Source organism: Centruroides sculpturatus, unplaced genomic scaffold (assembly GCF_000671375.1).
Source record: "Centruroides sculpturatus isolate CEXI.00-Female unplaced genomic scaffold, Cexi_2.0 scaffold1357, whole genome shotgun sequence".
Taxonomy (NCBI): Eukaryota; Metazoa; Arthropoda; class Arachnida; order Scorpiones; family Buthidae; genus Centruroides; species Centruroides sculpturatus.
Window position 1 is genome coordinate 45,626 of NW_019385868.1, and position 24,159 is coordinate 69,784.

General features: G+C 31.8%; 1 protein-coding gene across 1 annotated transcript in view; it reads left to right on the plus strand.

Moving 5' to 3' along the window:
- Nucleotides 1–24,159, plus strand: part of LOC111642627 (nuclear pore complex protein Nup88-like) — a 91,797-nt gene that overhangs the window by 27,208 nt on the left and 40,430 nt on the right. Inside the window, exon 3 of the mRNA XM_023388998.1 lies at nucleotides 16,505–16,771. Within this exon, the coding sequence (XP_023244766.1) occupies nucleotides 16,505–16,771 (267 nt within the window). The remainder of the gene's footprint in view (nucleotides 1–16,504; nucleotides 16,772–24,159) is intronic.

Below are 24,159 nucleotides of genomic sequence, written 5' to 3' on the forward strand. Positions count from 1 at the left end.
AGGTTTATTTAAATTTAAAATATACATACTTTTGTATTTCTAGAATGTTGGTTATACTGTATATTCAAAATTATTATAATTATACAAACATCACATTAATTTCAAAATTTTAAAAAAGTTATTTTTAAAATCATATAACATAAAGTTAAATAATTATGAATTAATTTGGAGTACTTAACTATCACTGGTTTGAATATCAGTTTACTTACAGATATTCTATCCCATGAGACCATGTTGTCTTGTTGAGCAGCAAATACTGAAAGAAATGGTGGATAAATAATTATTTTTGTTCTTAGACTATTCATTAGTTAAATGTAAACATTTTGTTTGTATTTGATACATGCTAATCTAAATATATAAAATTACTTGTTATGACTGACTGAGTGATTGACTGATTGATTCATCATCACCCAGAGCAAACTGTTGAACCTAGAGGTGAAATTTCGTACACAGTTAGGGTACATCATGAAAACACACACTAAGAAGGGATTTTTCAAAATTCCCCTGCGGGCGGGAGAGGGAGAGGATTAAGGCTTAACCTAAAGAACGGCTTCTACTATACTATTGATATTTTAGATGCGATTTTTTGCTTTCAACTATGTTTAGTCTTCATTGAGTACTTAGGTGTATTAAATTGATAACATTTCAGACGTTGTTATAAATATTTTTATCTATTTCGATTTTTAAAATGTTCGAACCGTTTTAAATTCAAATTTGTTATTGCATGCTGGTTCAATTATAGAACAATTGTAAATGTTCCAGAAAATTGATCAAATTGAAAATAATTTGTTTGATTCTCAGCAATTCTCATCATTCCCAGTGATAGGTGTTATATAACAAATACTATGGTTGTTGAAATACTGAATATAAGTGGGGTTTGCTTGCAAAANTTTTTTTGCTAATTATGTATTCGCTCGAACTTCGTTAAAACCTCAACTGTACTCCGAACAAGAACCGAAGTTGTAGGAGGAAATTCGCCTATTTTACCGATCTAGGTATGCCCCTTTCCCAAATTTTAATATCGACTCAAAATAATTTAAAAAGACAAATTACAATAAAACGGTTTATTATCCAACTATCAGAAATTTCACAACGTGCCAAGGAAGAGAGGAAGGAGCAATTAAATAATTAAAATTATAAAGGATTAAAAAATATATATAAAAACGGGGAATATTGCACTTCTGACAATCGCTGCAAATGTATGGGCTAAATTCGGAGAATCCGTGCTTCTCGCATGTACAGTACAACTGTATGTGGCCGGCTCACGCGTCGGAAAATCTTCTGATTTATTCGTCTACGCACCAGACGGAAAAACAAAAAAATATGTTTGTTTGTTAATTTATGGCAACGCAACACTTGGGCGATCTGCCTAGCGGGATGCCTTCCGGGATGTCTTTTAAGGGAAACTGGCCCCTATTTAGGCGTTACAGACGTGGAGAAAACCCGGAAAACTCACGTGGCCAGCCTGTCCGAGCGAGGCGCGAACTCACGACCGAACTCCCAGTGTTCAGGGTACGAAGAGCGCTCGGCCACTGGTGGGCTACAAAAAATATCGTGTATCCACAAGCACTCTAATAAATACGGTAAATAGAATTGAAACGACACTTTAAAATGTTTTTCCGATGAAAATGAATAATAATAATAAGTTTCAATAAAAATGATAAAATGTAAATTGAATTTTATCATAACGAGTTTGCTTGAATTTCCTTTCTTCTGAGATCGCAGCAATGCACGACGGGTAAGCTAGTTAAAAATAAAATTTGTTATAAAAAACTTTTTATAGTAATTTATAATCTGTATTGAAATAAATTAAAAAATAATTTTTATAATTGAAACTGTAGTACTAGGAACGGAGATAGCAGACTTAGAAACCATAGAGACATACAAGATTAGAATATAGAACACTGTTGCCATGGAAATTGAATAAAATAAAATTTTTAAAAAATTCTAAAATTGAATAGCTATTTTTTTTTTAATTTACTGTGATTACTGTGACAACAGTGTTTCATATTCTAATCATTTAAATTATCTATTTTTGAAAATGGGCAACTAGCCTAAATGCACTTATTTTTGTTCTATTTTAAACACTGTTAGAATGAGTATTTTATCTCTTTGTTTTGACAGAATGTTTGTTTCTTTGAAAATTATTAGTCTAAGAAACAGTTTAAAATGTTCTGTTGAACTGTAATTATTTTTATATTTTATTTTAATCTTTAAACTAGTTTATTAACAATATACTGTACTTAAATTAAGGATTAATATAACTCGATTGGGATGAAAGATTAATTATAAATGTAAATTTATAAATTTGATTTTAAATAATAATGTCTTATGATAAAGGAATAATCACACCCTAACCGGTTGAAAAAAAGAATAAGAAAATATAGCTTTCTTGGTGATTTTTGCACTTTTAATTGCTTATACAGGTGGTTATACTTAAAGTTGCCCTACTCTGACCTGTATAGAGCCTATTCTCGTTGATGTATTTTGATGAAACTTGGTATATACATTATATGGACCATGGGGAAAAGGCAAATGCAAAAAAAAAATAATTAGTTAAAATTTCAACCACTATGTGAAAAAATGAAGAACAAAAACAAGAAACATGAAGAACAAGAAACACAAAATGGAAACATGCAAAAGTTTTTATTCATGACATTTGTTTAATCTGCAATCCATTTGCATCAATCACATGTTCAAAGTGCCTTACAGTGCCTGGTACGTTTCTTGAGAAATTGCAGCAATATGGCATGTTATGGTTGCTTTCAATTCAGGCGGAGTTCGTATGACTCCTCTATAGACATGATCTTTCAGATATCCCCACAACCGTACGGACTCTGCCTGAATTGAAAGCAACCATAACACGCCATATTGCTGCAATTTCTCAAGAAACCTATCGGGCTACTGTTGACATGCTGTAAGCTGCTTTGAACATGTGATTGATGCAAATGGATTGCACATTGAACAAATGTTGTGAATAAAAACCTTTTGCATGTTTCCATTTTGTGTTTCTTGTTCTTCATTCTAGTGGTAGAAATTTTAACTAATTATTTTATTATTATTATTTTTATTTTTCTTTTATTTTTTTATCCATGATCCAAATAATGTATATACCAAGTTTCATCAAAATACATCAAAGAGAATGGGTTCTATACAGGTCTGAGTAAAGCAACTTTAATTATAACCACCTTGTATTTCAGTAACCCCTTTATAGAAAACCTGAAATTTTTCACACTACCTAAGAAAACAAATATCTTTCAAACAAGATATTTAGACTTTCTGTAGGTTTTTCAGGTGGAGAAATTGACTCCTGAAAATCAGTAACTCTGATTCATGTATGTATGTGTATATATATATATATATATAGCGAATTGGGATCCTTATCACTCATTTGATGCTGAGTCACTGCTGTGACTTTCAATAATTTAAATACTATTATTTGATTAAAGTAATCTTCTAACAACAAAGCATTAATTATAAATAAAACTTACAAACCTTTACACTTTGCACATGGTTTGAAAACTATTATGTTACTAACATTTTTATTCCACTTCTAGGACCTTCTTTCGATAGAACATTCTACAGTTGACTCTTTTCGGTGCTAGTAGTGTTCTATTTTGGAATGAATATCATTCTAAATATGCATTTCAAAAAATACTGTTACAAGCTGGCTGGGTTTAGAGAATTAGTTAGTAGAGCTTTAACACATTGTTCCAATGCTAAAGATACACTCACTGCCAAAAGTCAAGCACGGAACAATAAACTGCAAAAAAATTGACAAATACAGCTGTGATTGACATGAAATGCGGCAGGACAGTAGCAAATATGTTTATGCATGAAACAACACAAAGAATTAAATAGAAAAATGAAAACAATATTGAATTTTCATAAAGTATAAGATGAAATCATTTTGGAATCATTAACAAAACAATGTTTAAATCCAAAACAAACAAACAAAACCGACATTAATAGGGTAAATGGTCAGCCCTTATCCTTACACAAAGTTTACAGTGTGTAACCATGCTTTCCATGAGGTGATCAACCATTCCAGAGTCAAATAAGTGCCATTCCTCCTGTAGAGCAGTTTGCAACTCTGTGAGAGTGGCGGGGGGAACGTGCACACTCAGCACGGCCGAGGGCATCCCAAAGATTCTCAATGGGATTGAGGTCTGGCAAATACGCCAGCCAATCCATACGCGCGATTCCCTCACTCTCGAGATAGTCATCGACGAGGGCAGCTCTATGGGGTCATGCGTTATCATCCATTAAAACAAAAGCAAGACCAACTGCTGCAGCATACAATTTCACGATGGGTTCGAGGACTTCATCCTGATACCAGACAGCCATCACAGAACCCCCTCGATAGATGTGCAGGTCGGTGCGATATCCCAACAAAATGCCTGCCCACACCATAATGCTTCTACCTCGGAATGCGTGATGCTCAATGATGTTCTGGGGTCAATTGCGTGTGCCTTTTTCTTTCCATACCCTTACACATTTGTCATCTGGCTCTAGAGAAAATTGCAACTCATCCATGAACATAATGTTGCCCCAATCAGACACAGTCCAATTCACATGTTGCCAACACCACTTTAATCATGTGCCTCTGGATTGGACGGATAGTGGGACACAAACTCATGGTACCCAGGCATACAGTCCATTCATGTGTAGTCTTCGGCGCACAGTAGTAATAGATATCGTTTTACCAATGGCTGCTGCAACCATTGATGTCACACATGTAGAGGTTGCTCTTCGATTCCGCTTGGCTACAACAGCAATATAGCAATCTTCTGCAGGGGTCGTAACTCTTGGGCGACTGGCCACAGGTCTTCGAACAACTGTTTGGCTTGTTTGGAATTGTTTCCATAACCATGAAATGACAAATGATGAACGCCGTAGAAAAGAGCAACATCTGTGATTGATTGTCCTGCTTCAAGGTGTTCCACACACCGCCAGCGCTCACTGTCTGTCATTTGTCTTCTGGAAGTCATAGAAACACGTCAGTCATGTACACTAATTGTACGACAGTTCTCCACACTTTTTCCTTGCACTTACATGCAACTCTTCTCGCACTTCAGAAGGCTGGCTTCTTGTACAACTGCCTGTTTTGCATATTTTGTGACACATGACCATGACTGATAGTAACGTAACATATTTGCATACTTCCACCTACCTCTGCAGTGAATTGCAGCCTCTCAAATGCAGATTGCATTCCGGACATGAACATTTTCTGCTCCATGCTTAACTTTTGGCAGTGAGTGTAGTAAGATAGGATTGGAATGCATTCATATCAACAAAGCATGGATATAGTAAACTTATTCCATCATTAGCTTGAAAAATTGAACTTAAGAACAACACCTACCGTATTAACAACAATTAAGAGGAGATACAACCTCGAATGAAGGAACAAAAACGTCTTATAGTGGACTTTGATCCAAGACTACAAACCACTTACAAAAAGTTAACCAAATACATTAATGCAAGGCTAACATATTGGCACAGTCTAATCATCTTTCACTTATTATCTAATGCCAAAGGTAAGATTAACAGGAATAAAGCCCCATAGATATATTCTGTTCCCATAGTAAACAATAGATTTGAAAGAGATCTTACATACATAGAATCTACTAAGCAATCATGGACACACAGAATTAAAGAATATCTACAGGGCATCTCTAATAATAAAACTAGTAACAACTGGCCCAATATGCTTGTTAGCTTGGATGTTAATCATCTGGAGGCAAAACACATAAGGAAAGTCTTCAACATTCAAAAACTAAGATCCTTGGAAGCATCAATGATGGAAAGTGCATTAATAGTAAAGACTGTGAGAGAATATTTGCAACATGGCAGTCGTTGGTTGATAACCCTCTAAATCAGGAATGTCCAACCCATGCAGCCCAATAAATGTGTAAACAAAATTGACAAATTATTTATTTATTTTTTGTTTATTTATTTCAACGGCATAAACTCAAAAAAGAAGTTTCACAAAGCCTAAACCTTTATACATATTTTATTTTTGTGTGGAAAGGAAATATTTTCAAATACTTTGAAATGTGTGAATGAGGAAGGAATACTAAATAAAGCTAGAGTTATGACTCAAAGAAATTATACACCGAAATTCGGGGATAGGAGAGAAAGGCTAAAGATAAAAAGTAGTGAGAAAAGTTAAATAGACTTTATGTTATGCAAATATTGACCCTTAATTTTCCAACCTTCCTCACTTCTTTATCTTTTGTCCTTTCCTTTTCCCGCATTTGGGGCTATAATCCTTTGAGTCCCAACACCAGCTTTATTTAGTATTCCTTCCAGTGTTGCAAGATTTGCTACCTGTTTTTTAGTTTGGCATAAAAATATCATTTGGCTCATTGGCTATTTTTTGGGCTACATATTATTTATAAATATATTAGTTGAATAAAAATGCACTTTAAAATAATGTTTCATCGTTTTTTACTAATTAGAGACCAAAATAAAACAAATATTTGTGTTTTTCAAATAAAGTTTTGTTTGTCTTTTTTATAATAAACGAATTTATCTATTTCTAAGTAAAAATTGAAAGTGTCTGTAGAAGTTATTTTTTAAAATATCCTTATTTGTGATAAAGTTTTAATACTTATTACTATAATCTAGACATATTAATTCTTAAATACAGTATACTTGTATATTTAATGATTGGGCCACAATTATATATAATATACTTGTGGCCCAAAACTTTATGACTTCTTCCAATGGGCCCAGAGAAACAAAAAGGTTGGACACCCCTGCTCTAAAGGGAAGCAGAAAAATGATTTTACAACAAGATGATACTATAGATAAATAAGTTTTTGTACTATGTGTACATATCTTCTTGTCATAATAATTTTATTTATTTAAATTTTTATTTTATAAAAATAATTTGTAGACTATATGAAAAATGTAATATATACATGTTAAACATTCAAAAATGATTTGACCTTAAAAGGAAAACAATTTTAAAATGTTTTAAAATTAGAATCTCTGATGTTCTTCAAAGTTCAATGCTTGATGCAGTTCCTAAAAGAGGCTGAAAACATTCTATTTTGTATTTATTTTAAATACATATTATTTGCTGAAAATGTGTATGCATGGTGTGTTTTTAATTTATCTACATTCCAGCTGTTAGACTTTTACGTCATAGATCACTAGATGCATTCCATTTTAGAATCTTGTAAAATCAGTTCCAACAACTAAATGTGAAAAAGGCATCCTAAATAAGCCAAAGATGTTTGTTTTTACAATAAAACATTTTTTTGCTGCAATTTGAAAAAAATTACGGACCTATAAATTCCCACTGTTGTCTGTCCTTTTGTCTGTCTGTCTTTCTTTAATCTTGAGAGTGGAGTTAGCTAGATGAAAGATGAGACCAGATATGGAAACCCTAGGGGAAGGAGGTCCCACTTAACTATGTATGAACTTTTGATGCAAACCAGAAGTTATTTCAATTAAAAAAATTTTCCCCTAAAGGTGTTAGATAGATGACCGGCACAACTCTATTATTAAAGGAAAAGTACAATGTACAGAGGCAAGTCACTGCTAATTTGAAGTGGAGAAAAGATATTTTAAATTAAATAAATTAAAAGTATGATTGTCACAATGCTGGGCTGCAATTTTTAATGTCACAATAAATAATTGTTTGACTGGAAAAGTATTTATGATATTTGATGATTCATCTCAGTTCTAGCTTGGACATTTGATTATTACTTAATGAACTTAATTATCTTATATAACTTAATTAATAGTTTAATTTTACAGTAGACCCCCCTATAACGCTTAGATACGTTCCACGCTAACCGAAAATTACGTTGTAGGAATGATTAAATACATGAGCCAATCGCAGCCCGTTAGGTGGGAACTTTACGGACTAAGGCTGTTTGAAAGGTTTTCTTCTATAAAATTAACCGATTCTAGACTAATTCCACTCAACATTTCCAAAACACGTATAATTTTTTGGGAATAATCTGTATAAACTATGCTATAAACAAAAAATTATAGGATTACTTACCGAGTGTGCACCATTCGACTACGCCCGTTGTTCAAAGCTTGTCATCGTCGCGGAACAGCACACGAAACGGCGGCCGCGATTTCTGATAACGAATTTTTCGCAGAAAAATAACTTGACCTTTGGAGACATCATTAATATAAATAATTTTTATGGCCGTTGAATAAGAAGTGTTTCTTTCACAAGAAATGTATAAAATTAGTGCTGTATTAGACTTACGGTACCTAATTTACATACTGTGCAGACGATAATAAACTCAACTTACTAGCCTAAAATCTCCGTAGCGTGTTGCCAGGCGGCAGAAAGCATATATATAATTATAATAAAGTTACAATAAATTAAGTTAATATATAATTATATATACAGTACCTAATTTATATATAATTAATATATAATTATATGTACAGTACCTAATTTATATATAATTTATATATAATACTAAACAGACGATAGCAAACTCAATTTAGCCGCTCCGTAGCGTGGCGCAGGGTCGGAGGTAAGTAGTTCGGCTGCTCATCCACTATTGGTCCAGACTCTATCAATCTTCTCGCGAAACGACATTATAGGAGGTACGTTATACGAAAGTTTCTACAATTTTTTCGCTACGTTATAGGAATTGTCGTTATAGGAACGTACGTTATAGGGGGGGTCGACTGTATATTTATTATTTTATTTATTTTAATATATTAATTAAATTAATAAAGTAAAAATAAAAACAATTTACTAAATTAGATATTTGGGTACTCAACATCAAAAAGTTATAATAAATAGAAAAATAAATGAGTTAGTAAACTTAAATGTTTGTTCAGTTTTTCTATTCATTCAATTTTGTAATTGAATTTAAGAATTCATTTTGCATTTGATTCCAGTTGCTTTCATTTTGTAATGTATCATTCCATTTTTGAATTCTTCACTTGAGGACAACAGATTGAAAACTATCAAAAGTACTAGTGAAGTTTTTATATTATTTTAATATACATTTAGTAAATTCTTTAATATTGATAGACAAAGTGCTTTTTATTTACAATTTACTAAATTTTAAAAAATGAAAATGAAAACTTTTTATTTTGAATTTCTATTTTACATTGGCTTTTATTATGGGTACTGTACTCTTAACTTAACTACAATAGTTTAATAATAATTGTTATTATTCTCAACTAATGCAGATTTTATGTAAGAAAATAAGCAGTTGAACATGTACAGGATCTAGTGTTCTTCTTTTCTTGTTGCAAATTAAACAGAGATATTGAAGAGTCACTCTGAAATAACTGTTAATGGTGGCATGATTAAATAATATAAAGATAATATTTAGACTTTTTTCTAGTAATAAAAATATTTTTACTTTGTAGAAACAAACTTTCTTCTAAGTACCTTCAAATTTCTTTTGGAATATTCTGAGTTTTTATTCCAGAACCTGCTGTTAATGCTTTATCATCAGCTTTTATATTTGCTCTCCAGTGTAGAGAACTATTGTAAGTGAAATTGCTATCACTTGATGGGAAAAAAGCAAATAATTGATGACACTTTGCAAGTCATTGTGCAGAAAATTTGTTGTTTATAGCACATTAATGATGCCATGAACAAGAGTGATGACTTCAGAAATATTATTGTACTTCCACTAGTGACAAATATTGCTCTGTCAAACATATCAAGAATAGCTATCAGTTGCTTGATAACATCCAATTCTAGTGGTGTTAAATCTATATTGAAGTTGAGATTAGAACAAGTAAAGTTAGTGCTTGCTTCTGTTCCAGAAGACACTCATCATATATAATGGATTTCCATCTGGTAAATTTGTTTTGAGTATCTTATATTATTTAACATTTAATTAACTGGGCTTAACTTTAACTTTTTTTAACTGGACTTAGGCTATTTTCAGTTCTTTTGCTGTTTTCATCGAATGTTTGAAGTGACTGTGATGATGCAAAATTTTTTTTGCAAGATTTTTTATTATCTATTTGTTGAGACATTTATCTTTGATAATTAAATGAAGAGAATCAACTAAGCAGGAAAAGTGTTCTAAAGAATTCCCTTCCCAAATACAGAAACTATTTCTACTCATTATCTATGACAATAGATAAAATTTTGAGAAATTCATAAAATCTTTAAAAACAGCAAAATAAATTTAATTATGAGTGTTTTTGGTCACTTTTTAAAGACCATTCTCAAATAGAATACAAATTTGAATAAATATGACATCCTTAAAGAAAACTATAAAACTGCCTTAATCCAATATGCAAGCGAGCCTGGGGTGTCCCCCATGTTGGGAAGATGCAAAATTATTAAGAAAAATATTTGATGTACAAAAATACAATGAATAATTTTCCAAACATGGAATACTGATTAGTTTAAATTAAAAATTAAAATAATAGAATAAAATAAAATTACAAATAAATACATAAATAATGTAAATAAAAATTGAATTAAACATATGGATAAATGATGAAAAATAAACAACAAATGAAACTAAAAACATAATAAAATACAATATACATAATAAGACCAATATATACAAAAATATTATATATAATATATACGTAAATATTATATAAGGTGAGCATTCCATAGATATATGGAGAAGTAACTTCTTGTTAGGCAAAGTCCAACTCAAAGCATACCCTCTATGGCACAGAGAGAATGTAGATATCCTTATAATTGATGGAATGACCTTGTCACACATTATAATTGATGTGCAACAGGGTTGTTCTGTCAATTATAAGGATATCTACATACTCTCTGTGCCACAGAGGGCATGCTTTGAGTTGGACTTTGCCTAACCAGAAGTTACTTCTCCATATGTCTATGGAATGCTCACTTTATATAATATTGGGTTGTTCAGAAAAAACTAATTTATTTTTTCCTACCAAAAAAAAATTTTTTTTATTGAATTATAATTGACTATTTTGGTCAAATATCTGTTGCCATTTTTCTAATAGTAGCATGAGTCTACGTTCATAAAAGTTTTGATCTTTGCTTACAAAAAACCGATTCAAGTGATTTTTGACATCCTCATTTCAAATAAATGTTTTACTGTTTAAAAAATTTTGTAAAGACCGAACAAGTAATAATCCGAGGTGTCAGATCTGGCAAATATGGTGGGTGTGGAAGCACATCCCATTCAAGCTATAACAGCTTCTGAAGAGTTACCAAACTTGTGAGAGATCTTGCACTATCATGGTAAAACAGTACACCTTTTTTGTTGATCATTTCTGGCCTTTTTTTTTGTTTGATGATATCAGTCAATTTGTTCATTTGATGCCAGTATACTTTTGAATCAATTGTGAAATTGTCTGGTAGAAGCTTAAAAAAAAAATTCCTTTAAAATATCATCAAAAAGAGCATCTCTTTCTTTAAGAACATGTGAAACCCATGTATTGAGCTTTAAAACAAAACCAAGTTGTTTCAAATGATCATAAATGGTTCAATTTGAAAAATTTAATCTCTTAGCGATTTCTCATGTTGTTATTCAGCAGTTTGCTTCAATCAATACCTTTATTTTGTCTTCATCAGCATCAGCTGATCTTTTCAAATGTGCATCTTCAGTATCGAAATTGCCAGAATGAAATTTTATGAACCAGTTTTGTCACTGTCATTATGTCAACACATCTCCATACATGTCACACAATTTTTTTCTTGCTTGAACAGCATTTTTATTTTCTTGGTAATAAAAAAGCAAAATATGCTGAAAATACTTCTTTCGATTTTCCATATTTGATGGGGGGACAAAAAAAAACAATTGCACAGAAGCAAACAAATTTTTTACAAATAAACCTTGAAATGTCAGCTGTCAAAATATATAATGACAATATGATTGAGGTACCCTCACTCAGCATAAGTAAATAAAAAAAAATTGAAATACAGTAATACCCCGAACTTACGCTATAGGTGGGACCGAGCGATAACCACGTAAGTCAAATTCACATAAGTCGGGATATAATTTCGCAATTTGCGTAAAATCTAAGTTGGATGTATGTAAGCTAATAAATGTTCTCGTTAATCTTATCTCGTCTTTTGATTTGTTCACAGTTACAAGAAATCACTACATAGAGTCTCTCGAGTCCCCGTAGATATAACAAACACAGAAATAAATAACACAAATAAATTGTAGTTATGTGTCGATTCCACACTACACGTTCGAACGTGTAAGCTGAACAATAGTGTGGGAGAAGTGAGTGATCAAGAGTTGCATGGCGCTCAAACAAAAGATGAATCGACGAGATTTGAAAATCGCGTAACTCCGGGTTCACGTAAGTCGAGGTATTACTGTATATAAGAGCAGATTACATGATGCGTGCATTAATTCTAGAGATTCAGAAGGGTTGTCTTTGGCCTGGAAATACTTAATCAAACGATTAGAAAGCTGTTAATGCCTTGATTTTAGTATTTTTGCATGTTCTTGCATTTTATTGAATTTCATATAGTGTATTATTATATAATGTTGTAATATTTAATTATCCTATGCATATATTTTTAATTATAAGAATAATTTTTATTTTTTTTTTATTTTTCTTAATGCATATATATATGTATGTATGTAAGTCATTCATTATTTTTATTTGTATTTAAATTTATGTTCTATTTTATTTATATTCAAATATCTCAGCCTGATGATGGCCAACAGGTTTAGCTGAAAATGTTTGCTTTTTCATTAAATTTTCTCAGCAAATTATGGTGTTATGTTTTTTTGATTTTTTTTTTAATGACAATATGGTTTAAAATGAAATTGGCAGATAAGAATATTAATTTTTCTGATGGTAAAAAAATGAAATTAATTTCTGAGCAACCCAATATTTAAGAACCAATAATAAATATTAAGCACATGGAGACAATTAATAAAAAAATTTATTAATTGATTTAAGTACATTTAGATAAAAACACTTGCCAAGCTTGCGATATGCTGAGGCTTTCTCTATTGTTAATGCAAAGTCCTTGGCTTGCTGTTTTATAGATGTCAATGGTTTCACTTATTCTTAATTCTTGCATATCAAATATTTTTCTTAATAATTTTGCATCTTCCAAACATGGGGAACATCCCGGGCTCATTTGCATATTGGGTTAAAGCAGTGTTAGTTTTCTTTACGGATGTCATATTTATGTTCTTTTATTCTGGCCTCAATTAATCTGTTAGTTGAGCCTATATAGCTTAGGTATCTGCTGAATCTATAATCTTCTAGAGCAGGGCTTCTTAAACTTTTTTTATTCATGACCCCACTCATGATTGTGATTTTTTTCGCGACCCAAAAAAATATAAAGTAAAGATATATACAAATCTGCAAAAACAATAATGGTGTACTACCACAGTTCACTCTTGTGTTACAATGGAACAGAGACAACTGAAAAGCGACAACACTACACTAGTTCACACTACAATCAGTGTTGCTGAATCATTGTCTTGCTGCACCAGAAATGACACAAAAATCAACTCACAAAACCTATGACACAAAAATACCATTTTCAAACTCTCACAAATTATTTTCAATATTTTGCATTAAAATCTCATGACCCCAAGATTTCGCTAAGCAACCCTAAATGGGGTCACAACCCATAGTTTAAGAAGCCCTGTTCTAGAGATATGGTGTACACTCCAGGGACTCTTTTGTTGTTTATTTGATCTTTCTATTTGTTAATAACCTGAATATTGTTGGATTTCTTTTAAATGCTTTATCTATTTGTATATCATTTGCTTTGCTAGAATAAACTTTGTGTAACCTGGAGTCAGATCCAACTGTTACATATTTGCAGTCATGTTTTTGTTGTTCTGTTTCCTTACCCAACTTGTTGTTTAAAATTCTGGACAATTCAGTAATTTGTTTAAAACTGTAGCCATGTTTTGCTAGCTTTTTAATAGATTCAATCTCTAGCCATGTAACCTCTTTTCTAGAATAATGTGTGTAAACTCTTTGAACAAGTGTTCTAAATGCTGCTATTTTAAAACTCTGGATCATTAGAGGCAGCAGATATGAAAAAGGAAGGTGCATTTGGTTTGTGATCTTATGGTTTGACTTTTGTGATTATTTTGTTCTTGACGATATCTATTTCTAGGTCTAAATAGTGCACTTCAGTTTTGTTTGATTTTCTAGTACTAGTTTCAAACCATAGTTATTGTTATTAATAGTTTGCAAAAAATCTTTGATGTTGGGTTTTGATTTCCAAATTATTAAAATATGGTCAATGTATCTTGTGTATAAATGGATGTTTCAAAGGAAAAATTGATTGTGTGCTGTTCCAGTAACCTAACTACAACTTCGCATAAATCTCCTGAAAGGGAGCTTTTCATCAGAACTCTCCCATTTTTTATATGAATGTCAGTCGAACATTCATACAAAACAGCTACTGCCACAAGATTTCTAGTTTTGATACCTGATGAATATATTTTGCTACTGTACATGTTGACAACATCTGTCTGAAGAGAAAATAGAAAGTTGTGATTGAGAGTGGCACTCTCATAGTGTCATTGTGTAGTATTTAAATAGACATACCTGTATGGTTTTTTATTTCAAAGTAACAAAATATGATACATTAATGTGTAATTAATTTATTCTCTATATTGGATTTGTATCTTTTTTACAGTATTTCATAGTTTTAATACTCTGTGTCGGTAATGTAAATTAGAAATATTTAACCAGTCATTCCTTTTATTTTTTTAATCACTCTGAGAAGTTATTTACTGTTTCCAAACAAATTAGTAAATATATGCAAAATATATTCTATGCTAGCTGCATAGAAATATGGAATATATAATTTTTCAAGTAAATACTGCACATATAATTGCAAAGAAATTTCTTCTTGCAGTTTTCATGATGTAAAATGAAGAACTTTTTTTACCATGCCCTGAAATGTTTGAGATAAATTAGCATTGAGAACACTGTCAGTGTTCTTAGTGCTAATTTATCTTATTGCACATATAACCAATATCTAGCAAGAAGATACTACAAGAAAGCAAACATTTTCATTTGTGTTGAACAGGCATCATCAGGCTAACTGCTAACAGGCAGTTTATTACGAAATAGAACTATTAATTAACTTTAATTGTTTTCAATAAAAATAAAACAATTTGTATATTTGTACAATATTTAAGTAAAAATTGAAGCATTATTTAGGTACAAAAATTTTTCAAATCTAAACAATTACAAACCTTTACGGTGCGATATTGAATAAAATCAAGATAAAAAGTTCCCACAAACGTTTTCGAACCTAATTACGGTTCTTCATCAGGTGAAAAAATCATTCGATGGAATGCAAAGTTTGAAAGAGATTCGTTCATCGAAATCCAAGAATTCCGCATCTGTCGTCATCAATGGGCATGCGTATTCTGATGTAAGAGCTTTTATTTATAAAGCATGTTCTCTCCGTCATATATAAGCGACTGCCACGCTAGGGATAGAGACACTTCATCTTTACAGTTAATACACTTGTTGTCATGGGCCATTTTATATATATAAATCGCTTTGATCCATCTTAGATGCTCGGTATGAGGTGTGGTGTAGATGATCCTAGCTTCGCTAAATCTTGGATCGATGTCCGGATCCGTAGCATAACGAGCCAGTGCAGTAGATAATCTTTCATGCTGTATGTCAGCCCTGTGTTCCTTTATTCTGACACCTAACGAGCGCTTAGTGGAGCCAATGTATAATAATTCTTCGTTACAGCGATGATCACTCAAAGGGATGACATATACCCCCGATAGCATGTGATTGTTGGGGCCATCCTTATGTGATTGTTGGGGCCATCACATGCTATCGGGGGTATATGTCATCCCTTTGAGTGATCATCGCTGTAACGAAGAATTATTATACATTGGCTCCACTAAGCGCTCGTTAGGTGTCAGAATAAAGGAACACAGGGCTGACATACAGCACGAAAGATTATCTACTGCACTGGCTCGTTATGCTACGGATCCGGACATCGATCCAAGATTTAGCGAAGCTAGGATCATCTACACCACACCTCATACCGAGCATCTAAGATGGATCAAAGCGATTTATATATATAAAATGGCCCATGACAACAAGTGTATTAACTGTAAAGATGAAGTGTCTCTATCCCTAGCGTGGCAGTCGCTTATATATGACGGAGAGAACATGCTTTATAAATAAAAGCTCTTACATCAGAATACGCATGCCCATTGATGACGACAGATGCGGAATTCTTGGATTTCGATGAACGAATCTCTTTCAAACTTTGCATTCCATCGAATGATTTTTTCACCTGATGAAGAACCGTAATTAGGTTCGAAAACGTTTGTGGGAACTTTTTATCTTGATTTTATTCAATATCGCACCGTAAAGGTTTGTAGTTGTTTATTTTTGCTATAACACGGTGTTGTTGAGAAGTTTAATTTTTCAAATCTTTACAGTTTTTGTAAATTTATGAAATTGTATGATAAATCATACAATTTCATAAATTTACAAAAACTGTAAAGATTTAAATGATTTTTAATACATAATATCAACTTTGACAATTAAATTATATATGTATTTTTTTCAGGATATATGATGTTACTAATCCACAAATCCCATTCCAAGTGATAGCTTTAAGTTGTGTTGAACCAAGTTTCTATTTAACATCTAATTCAAGAACATCATTTTCATCCTGTCTTGGTGAAACAGCAGTGAGTTTTGACTTTGGTCCACCAATTACAACAGCTGAAAGAAATTCTGAAATAAAGGATCATGAATTAGACATCATTTGGCCTATTTTCATTTTGAAAGGAAATGGTGATGTCTATGTTGTTCATTCAAATTTAAAAAAAAGGTAAGTTTTTGAAATTATTAAATTAGTAATTCTTTTAATTTATCTCTATTCTCAATACTTTTTAAACAGAAGAAATACAGAGATGACTCTGAATGTTTTGCAATACAGGAGTGCTATAAGGCCTGAAACAAAATATTTTTTATTTATGGTCTAAGAACTCTTTTCTGGCCAAAATGCAGTTATGTAGTTGCTTCTTCCAAAGATCAAAAGTACACCACCACCCATTTTCTGGAATGCTGTCAAAATACTCTGATAAGGAAACTTTAATTTCATTCTCTGTGTTAAATTTGCAACTCCTCAAATATTATTTGAAATTAAAAAATAGTCAGAAGTGTCACATAATGCCAAATCTGATGAATATGGTAGATGTTGAATGATTCTTATATTATTAGCTTAATGGAAATCAACAGTCTTCTTGGCAGTGTGTGATGAATGATTATCATGATGCAAAATTTGACCTCAAATTTTCAGTGATGCCAGACTACTAGGAAGACAAACTGTAGTGTACCAATTAGATGTTACTGTCTTCTGTTCATCGAGCTTAATTGCTTTTGCCAGACCAGTGCTTACTGAAAAAAACAGCAAACATGACCTTTTTTTTTTTTTTTTTTTTTTATTGCTCTCTGTCTTTTTACAGTTGTTGGAATTGGATCATCTTTATGGATCCATACCTGACTTTCTTGACATATGAGACAATCATAAAATGATATGTATGTCTCATCATCACCTGTGACAATCTTGGAAATAGTCTGATGTCCATTTTGGTTTAACATTTCCAGAGTTTTCTTAGAGATTCTTACACACACTTACTTTTGGAAAACTGTCAACTCATTGAGACACTACTTTTTTTAACCAAAACTTCTTGTGCAGAATGTCTGCAACTGCAGAGGCTCTAATCTGTAGTCTCTCCTGTATCATTTCATAGATACATCTTTGGTCTTTGCAATAATACATTGGACAGCAGTTTCATTTTTAGGAGTCACTGCTATTCATGGTCACCCTTCAAGTGGTTCATCATGGAAGGAAGTATGACACCTCTGAAATTTTTTGTACCATCTGAACACAATAGTAAAGGTTGGAACGTCATTCCCAAAAGCCAATTTCAATTGTTTATAACAGTCTTTGTTATTCAGTCTATCACAAAAATTAGCTTTGCACTTTGTGCAAAGCTAATTTTTGTGATAGCTTTGCATTTTGTGCAAAGCTACAGCTTTGCACAAAGTGCTTCTCTAGAAGTTTCATTGTTACTATTAGAAAGTGGGTCTGTCTCAATTAGATTAACCTATTCGATGTTGAAATTTTTATTTGTAGCCTGTGACGCCATGTTGAATTTTTGTCGATGTTAAGCCTAAATTTTTTTTTTTTTTTAATAATAATTGTATTTACTGTATCGTAAAAAATTATTTTTTTATGTTTCACAAACAAAATATATATATTGAATAATATAAAAACAAAAAAAAATTTATTTTAAAAGTTTGTTTTAATATAAAAATTGTGACGCGAAGTACCATCTAGTATCAAAAACATTCTGATGTAAACACAGAAATATTCGGGATCACCCACACAAGTCAATGAGGTCAACACGAATATTTTCAGGATCAACGTAGGACAGGTTAATTAAGGGAGATTGATGAAATTTGTTTATGCATAATGTGTCTTATGAAGTTTATTATTAAAAATAATAAACACTAATTCATCATGGATGGTTATCTAGTATTTCAAAACTTTCAACATGCACATTAACAAAAATAATATCGGAGTAGCCCAAGACAGCCAAATATTGCTCATTTCCAGGTTCAGTGACTCCTCATTTGCCCGACCTATCCATGTGCAATTATTTCTTGTGGGGACATCTCAAGGCACTTGTACAATGGGTGATCAGTTAATGAACACTTTCACAAAATATTTTTATATTTAGACAACAAACACCTCACAGGACAAACACAAGAAGAAACAACGTAAAATAATGAATACCGATTGGTCTTCTCTTTCTTCAGGCAACAATTTGGAGCGCAGGAGACGTTGACATCTACGCTTAAACCGGTATATACTGATTGGTTATTATTCCTCCGAACTTTGAAACTCTTCCTTGTAATTTCAGCCTTTTATTTTTCTGACAGAAACAATTCTTTTATAGTATTCGCGAAACTGTCAGGTGGGCACTTGTAAGTTTTGCGTCTGTTTTTATTTACGAAAGATGAGAGTATAATAGCAAAGGTAGAGAGTGGTCAGAAGATGTCTGACGTTGCTTGGCAGTATGGCTTGAACAGGTCTACAGTAGACAGCAGTTCAATCTTATCTAAGAAAGATACAGTATAATTGAGAAGACTCAAGCAGTTAAAGGAGTAACAAAAATCACATCTGAGAAATAAAGAACATTGAAGAGCTCATAATAGAACCTGAAATGGATCTGACAACAGAAGAACGCCAAGAACTCTTGAATGAATAATACCAAGAAACTCAGCAAGATGTTTTCTTCTGAAAAAGAGGATTAATGCTGATATCTGCTATTAAAGATCTTTTGAAGAAGTGTGAGGACGTCAGAACAACAGTCTTAGAATGGCATCCAAACCAGAATAAGGTTAATAGGCTTATGGATCTCTACAATTATAATGCTATTAATTACTTCCAAAATATCCTGAAAAGAGAAAACAAATCAACATTAGACAGATTCTTCATCTCCCACAGACAGAAAAAACATAACTAATAAAAATGCAAAATTGTGTATATATGTATTTTTATTATTACATATATACTTTATTACTACATTTATTAATATTTTTTATTCTTTGGGGTCTCCAGAACGAATTAATCAAATTCCCATAAAAACCTATGGTAAATCATAACGAACAATTTGGATAGCGAACAAAGTTTTGGAACAGATTATGTTTGTTAATTGATCACCCACTGTATATGAGCATAAGCCCATTCTTTGCAAGAACTGAAGGAAGTTATTTGCGTGGAAGTCAAACTCCAGAAATGCATCACTGATAACAGACACCACATAGGAGATGTTGTTTTCCACACTTGATTCTGTAAAATGCTATTTCAATATGAACTCACATCTTCCAACTAATATCTTTTGTAGTAACAATTACAGATGATGTGATTTTTTTAAAAAACGTCCATCCTTTCTGTTCCACCCAGTAGAACAAATTAAAATTAAGTTTACATTTATTTGTCAAAAATTCTTTTTAAGGATATAAAAACCCCCCATGATATTATATGGCATGCCACAATATTGAAGTGATACTTTTTAGAAATATTCAATTTTTTAACAATCAAAAATGTCAATAAAGATCAATGATTAATGCACGCTACAGTATGTGTGTGTGTGTGTGTGTGTGTATATATATATATAATCTTTGTTAAGTGGATAAACTATTTTTTCATATAAGACACTTTTCTTAAGAATAAAGTATACTGTCATTCAAAATTTCAAAACCCACATTGGTTTTGAGTATAATAATTCAAAATTTTTCAATTTACCAGTTGTTAATAAATTTTATAATTTTACACTTATAAAGTATGTTGTGTGTACAGTTAATGAAAATTTAGCATAAAATCAGTCCTATCAAAGATAGTGCATATAATGCATATTAATTATCAATTTGAAATTGTTCTAAAAGTAAAGAATAATTTTCTTGTGATAGAAAAGTTTTGTTAAAGCAATATTTTTTAAGAAATACACTAAAATTTTATTACAATATCATAAAATAAAAAAGCATAAAAGTTATCAATATAAGTGTTTACCCCTTGCAAGAGATCTATGTTAATACCTGTTTTCATTTACTGAAAGAAATCCAAAAAAGATTTCTACTCTTAAGAAAAAAGGCAAAAAGCAAAAAATAACATTTAGTGTTTGTTTTGCAGCAAGTAACTGTACTGTGCATCCCAAACAATGAGAGGCATCTCCAAGCTCTTTCTCCAGGAACTACACTCAGCATTTAGCTTCCAAAGCTTTAAACTTTGTCAATGAGCATTTGGCTTTATCTTAATTTATGTGTATTGTATATTTAGCACATTTGCTATGATTTAATAGGTTAATTTTAGTTCTGAGACTACTAAAAATTTTTTCTATTTAAATTAATTCTGTTTTTTTGCTTTATGCATTTTGGATTTTTGCAAGGTTTCATGAGCTTTACTTTTGTTTAGTGGAGGAACTTACATTTGTTTATGTATTTACAGTAAATATAATATATTATGATCAAATTTATGGGTCACATACAGACAATAATGATAATCACCAAAAATGGAATATTGTAAAAGCATTGCTTCAACTGGTTATATGACATGTAGTGTTGTTCAATCAAAAACATGAAAACTTAATTTTGGTCTGTTCTGCAAAATACACACACACACACACACACACACCTATATAAAACTGTAAAATCATTGCTTGACATGCGAAGCTATGAAGAGTTATTTATTCCACAAAAAATATTTATCTTCCCATAAAAAAAATGCATGTTTTACAGCAGCAGTGGCAAATCTTTTTGAAACTGGGACATAATTGAATTTGAAATTATACTTTCTAAATTTTCAAATCAAATACCCTAAAATTGTTGTTCAAATAATGGATTTGCCATCACAGTTCTACAGCAAATATATCAATATACTGTATAAAAATTATGAAAATCATGGAGGAATATTTGGATGATGTTTCTTATTAATAAGAATACACTAGATCAGCAATTCCTGACCAGGGATATGTGTTTAGTGGTTTAGGGGTATGCGAAAAAATAAATAATGGTAGATGTGCAATAAGAATAGTCAGATTCTGCATTGAGGCCTTTGCCAACATCATAGCACTTGATGCTTAGTTTTAAATAAAAATATAATTATATTTTTATAATATTTATCTATGTCCTTCCTCCAATGCTTTTTGATTTAAAAAAAAAACTTTTTTACATATAATTGTACAACTTTGTATAATTCATCACTGAGCCACTGTTTCAAGAACACACAAAAGAAAGCATAGTGAAAATGGGAAGTGGAAAATAAAATATAGAAAAATAAGCCGTCAAGGGGTATGCAAATCAAAAAAGGTTGGGAACTGCTGCACTAGATGTTCGCTAATTATAAAATTTAGATTTTTTATTTTACTGATATTTAACAATGCAAAAATAAAACTAATTTGATTCCTTCTTTGCTTGTGTAAAGTCATATGTTTTATGAAATTTTGTTCATATTTCTTTCAAAAGGTCTTATATATATTGCAATAGAAGTAAAACTAGTATCTGATTTATTTTGTCATGTAATTACACTAGAATAAAAATGTACTAATTATGAACAATTGATTTGCAAAGATCATTTGAAAGAAATGCAATATATGAAAAAATTATTGGGGTGGATACATATACGAGTGTGGATCCAATATAAACGGGATTTATTTTATGTTTTAAAATTATTTATTAAAAAATAAAAAACATTATGATTTATTTTTCTACATAGCTTTCTGCTATAGAAATACATTTTTCCCAGCGAGAAAGAAGGTTTCTTATTTCAGTATCGTAGGATGAAGTTGGTTGTGTCAGGAGCCAATTGCGCACGAATTCTTCCACTCTTGCATCATCTTCAAATCGCTGCCCTTCTATAGCTTCTTTAAGTGGCCCAAACAAATGAAAATCACAATGCAATAGGTCCGGGCTGTATGGAGGATGATCAAGTGCAGTCCAGTGCATTTCATTAAGTTTTGAGATTGTTAGAGCTGCAGTATGAGGCCTGGTGTTGTCATGGAGGAGAATGACATCTCGATCGCTTGACAGCTTCCATAACTTATTTTGACCTTTTCTGCAATTTCGTAAACTCCAATTCGTCTCTCCTCTTCAATAGTGTCTCGAACTGTGCGAATTTTTCACTTGTGATGCTGGTCCAAGGACGACGTTCGTGTTTCTGATTTTCCATGCATGTCCGTCCTTCCTTGAACTTTTTATGCCAGGCAAACACAAGTCCTTCACAGTGTTTGATCCCCAAACTGTGCAGTCAATCTGCAAAAAATTTCTGTTGCATTGACTCCTTCACGAGCAAGAAATTGTTTGATTATGCATTGCACAACAGAGGGGTGTACCTGTTGCTTCGACATCGTGAGCAGTACTGACGAATTGGTTGAAAGTATGAAACGGCCGGCATTCCCCACTCCTAATTATCCTACCCAATCAGACTAGACACACAGGCCCTGTACTGCCAACCTTAGTTGCTCAGGAACAAAAATCTCATTTATATTTGATTCACCCTGAAACAACTGTAATGCAGTTGAGTTATTCTGCTGATTCTGTACTTACTATAAATGGAGTGAATAGAAACAAAACTTATTGGAAATCGCCCTTTTCTCAAGTTGAGGTTCAACATTAAGGTGATATTCATTATTATTATTATTATTATTTTTTTATCTGGAAGGAATTGCTTGAACAGAGTTTGTACTAAAGAAACAACAGTGAACTATGAATGCTATACAGGGGTAATAGAACATTTGAGAAATGATATGCTCAAAAAATATGCAAAAATGAGCAAAAGGTTTCATTTTCCATCATACATCATAACAATGTTCCCTGCTACACATCACTCATCATGTGGCAATTTTTGTCTAATAAAAACATTATCATGTGACCCATTCATGCATAATATTTGCCAGACTTAGTGCCAAGTGACTTCTGGCTCTTCCCTAAAGTTAAATGGACAATGAAGGGAAATTGTTTTCACCCAGTTTCTGTAATTGAAGCAGCCAGATCAGCCCAATTAAAGGCATTAATGAAGAAAGACTTCCAAGAGTGTTTTGAGAAGTAGAATAAGTGTATTTCAAGCAAAGGAGACTGCTTTGAGGGAATTAATTGCAAGTTTTGTGTTTCGTTACTTTCTTTTATTCCACTATTTACTGTATTTTTTGATCACTTCCATATATTGCCACAATCTGCCAAATTGAAGAATATTGATATGTGGGTCTCTTTCTACCAGAGAAATCATAGATGATGAGATTTTTAAAAATGTTTGAGGAATTTTAATTTATATATGAAGATGCTAGTAGGAAATTCTTTGTTCTCATTACAAACTGTTCAGTATGCTTCAAAAACATGATGTGTTTTCCTGACGACTTCATTGACTTAAGTATTTTTTAAAAGTGCTTTCATTTTTATCTACGTAATCAGTTTTCAAGATTATCTGATCAACTCTGTTTTCTTCCTGTGTAAGTTCTAATGTGCATAATATAAGGTTTTTGTAACTAATAAACAATTTTTGCAAAGAAAAAGCATTTTCTTTCAATTTTATAGTTGTATAAGTTACTGTTCTAAGAGATGAAAAGAAACATTGATAAAAAAAAACGAAAAAAAACAAAGAATTTGATTACAGTAGAGCAGGGCTTCTTAAACTACGGGTTGCAACCCTATTTG